Source organism: Manacus vitellinus, unplaced genomic scaffold (genome assembly GCF_001715985.3).
Source record: "Manacus vitellinus isolate BGI_N305 unplaced genomic scaffold, ASM171598v3 scaffold_110_pilon, whole genome shotgun sequence".
NCBI classification, from domain to species: domain Eukaryota; kingdom Metazoa; phylum Chordata; class Aves; order Passeriformes; family Pipridae; genus Manacus; species Manacus vitellinus.
This window is the reverse complement of record NW_021938845.1, coordinates 726485-727715: the sequence shown is the minus strand read 5'-3', so window position 1 is coordinate 727715 and position 1231 is coordinate 726485. Positions and strand designations below refer to the sequence as shown.

At 53.2% G+C, this 1231-nt stretch overlaps 1 protein-coding gene across 1 annotated transcript in view; it reads right to left on the bottom strand.

The window, feature by feature from the left end:
• LOC103761342 (carboxypeptidase A2-like) overlaps nucleotides 1–1231 on the bottom strand; it is a 19751-nt gene that overhangs the window by 6711 nt on the left and 11809 nt on the right. Inside the window, exon 3 of the mRNA XM_029965621.1 lies at nucleotides 432–680. Coding sequence (XP_029821481.1) covers nucleotides 432–680 — 249 coding nt within the window. The remainder of the gene's footprint in view (nucleotides 1–431; nucleotides 681–1231) is intronic.

The window sequence follows — 1231 nt, the reverse complement described above, 5'->3', positions numbered from 1 at the left end:
AGGCCCTGCCAGGGGCTCTCAGCTCTCCCTGGAGCCTTCTCTTCTCCAGGGGAACCCCCCCAGCTCTCCCAGCCTGGCTCCAGAGCAGAGGGAATCCAGCCCTGGCAGCAGCTCCGTGCCCTCCTCTGGACTTGTTGGTTCCGGTGCCATTTTGGGATCATTCCTCACGGGAAGATGCTGGATTGGTGCCCCAGTGGGCAACTTCGATCCTTGACTACTCCTGACGTGTTTTGCTGAATCCTGAGTAACTTCAGGTGTGATTCCCAAATATCCATGGCCAAAACACCACAGGAATTCCCCTGGGGTTGTCTCAGAGGAATCCAGATTTGAACCCCCGGAGTTCAAAAACCACCCGAGGCAGTTTTTCCAGGAGCACCTGCAGCAATCCCGGGATTGTCTTGGAGGAATCAACCCAAAAGTAGCAGGAGAACCTCCTGGAAAACAGGGCGTGGGAGAGCCCACACCGGGAACGAGGCCAAACTGGGAATCCTGGTTTGCTTCCAGAGGGTTCGGAGGCTCCACGCATGCCCGTCGGAATTCCCTACCTGCAGGTCCTCGATCAGGACGGAATACTCGATCCCCTGGGATTCCAGGAAGGCTTTGACCGACTGGACGCTGGCAGCAGGGATCCTCACGTCCACGGGGAGGGCGGGGGCAGAGGGGCTGATCCAGAAATCCAGCTGGGAAAGGGGGAAGGAGGAAGGATTCGGTTGTGAGCGGCTCTTCTGGAGCTTTGGGAACGGCGGTTCCTCCCAAATCCGGGGGCTCCCGAGGTTCCAAGAGCCCTGGAACTCTTTGTGGCCTCACAATGAAATCACGAACAGGGGGAGGATCAAGCCAACATTTTCCCCAATTCCAGGGCCTTGGGCACGAAAGCAAGAGGGAATTCCGTTCATTTGGATTTTTATACGGTGATATTTTTAATTATTTTCACCAGAAACAGTTTCAAAAAAAATTCTATTTTACAGCCCTGGGTGACACAAACCCTGCTGGTTTTATGTCCCTTTTTCCCCCCTCTCCTTTTCTGAGTTTTCATTCCTACACTATTCAAATAATCTTAAAGGGCACCAGTGTGAAAAATTCCCACTGGCAGGAGCAGGAATTTTACAATTCCAGGTAAAACCTGGAATTTCACGGCGTGGTTTTGTGTTTCAACCTTCCAACCAATTCCTTCCACAGCACCGGGAAGAGAAGCACAAAAACCCCTCCATTCCCACTGGAAAAACGGGGG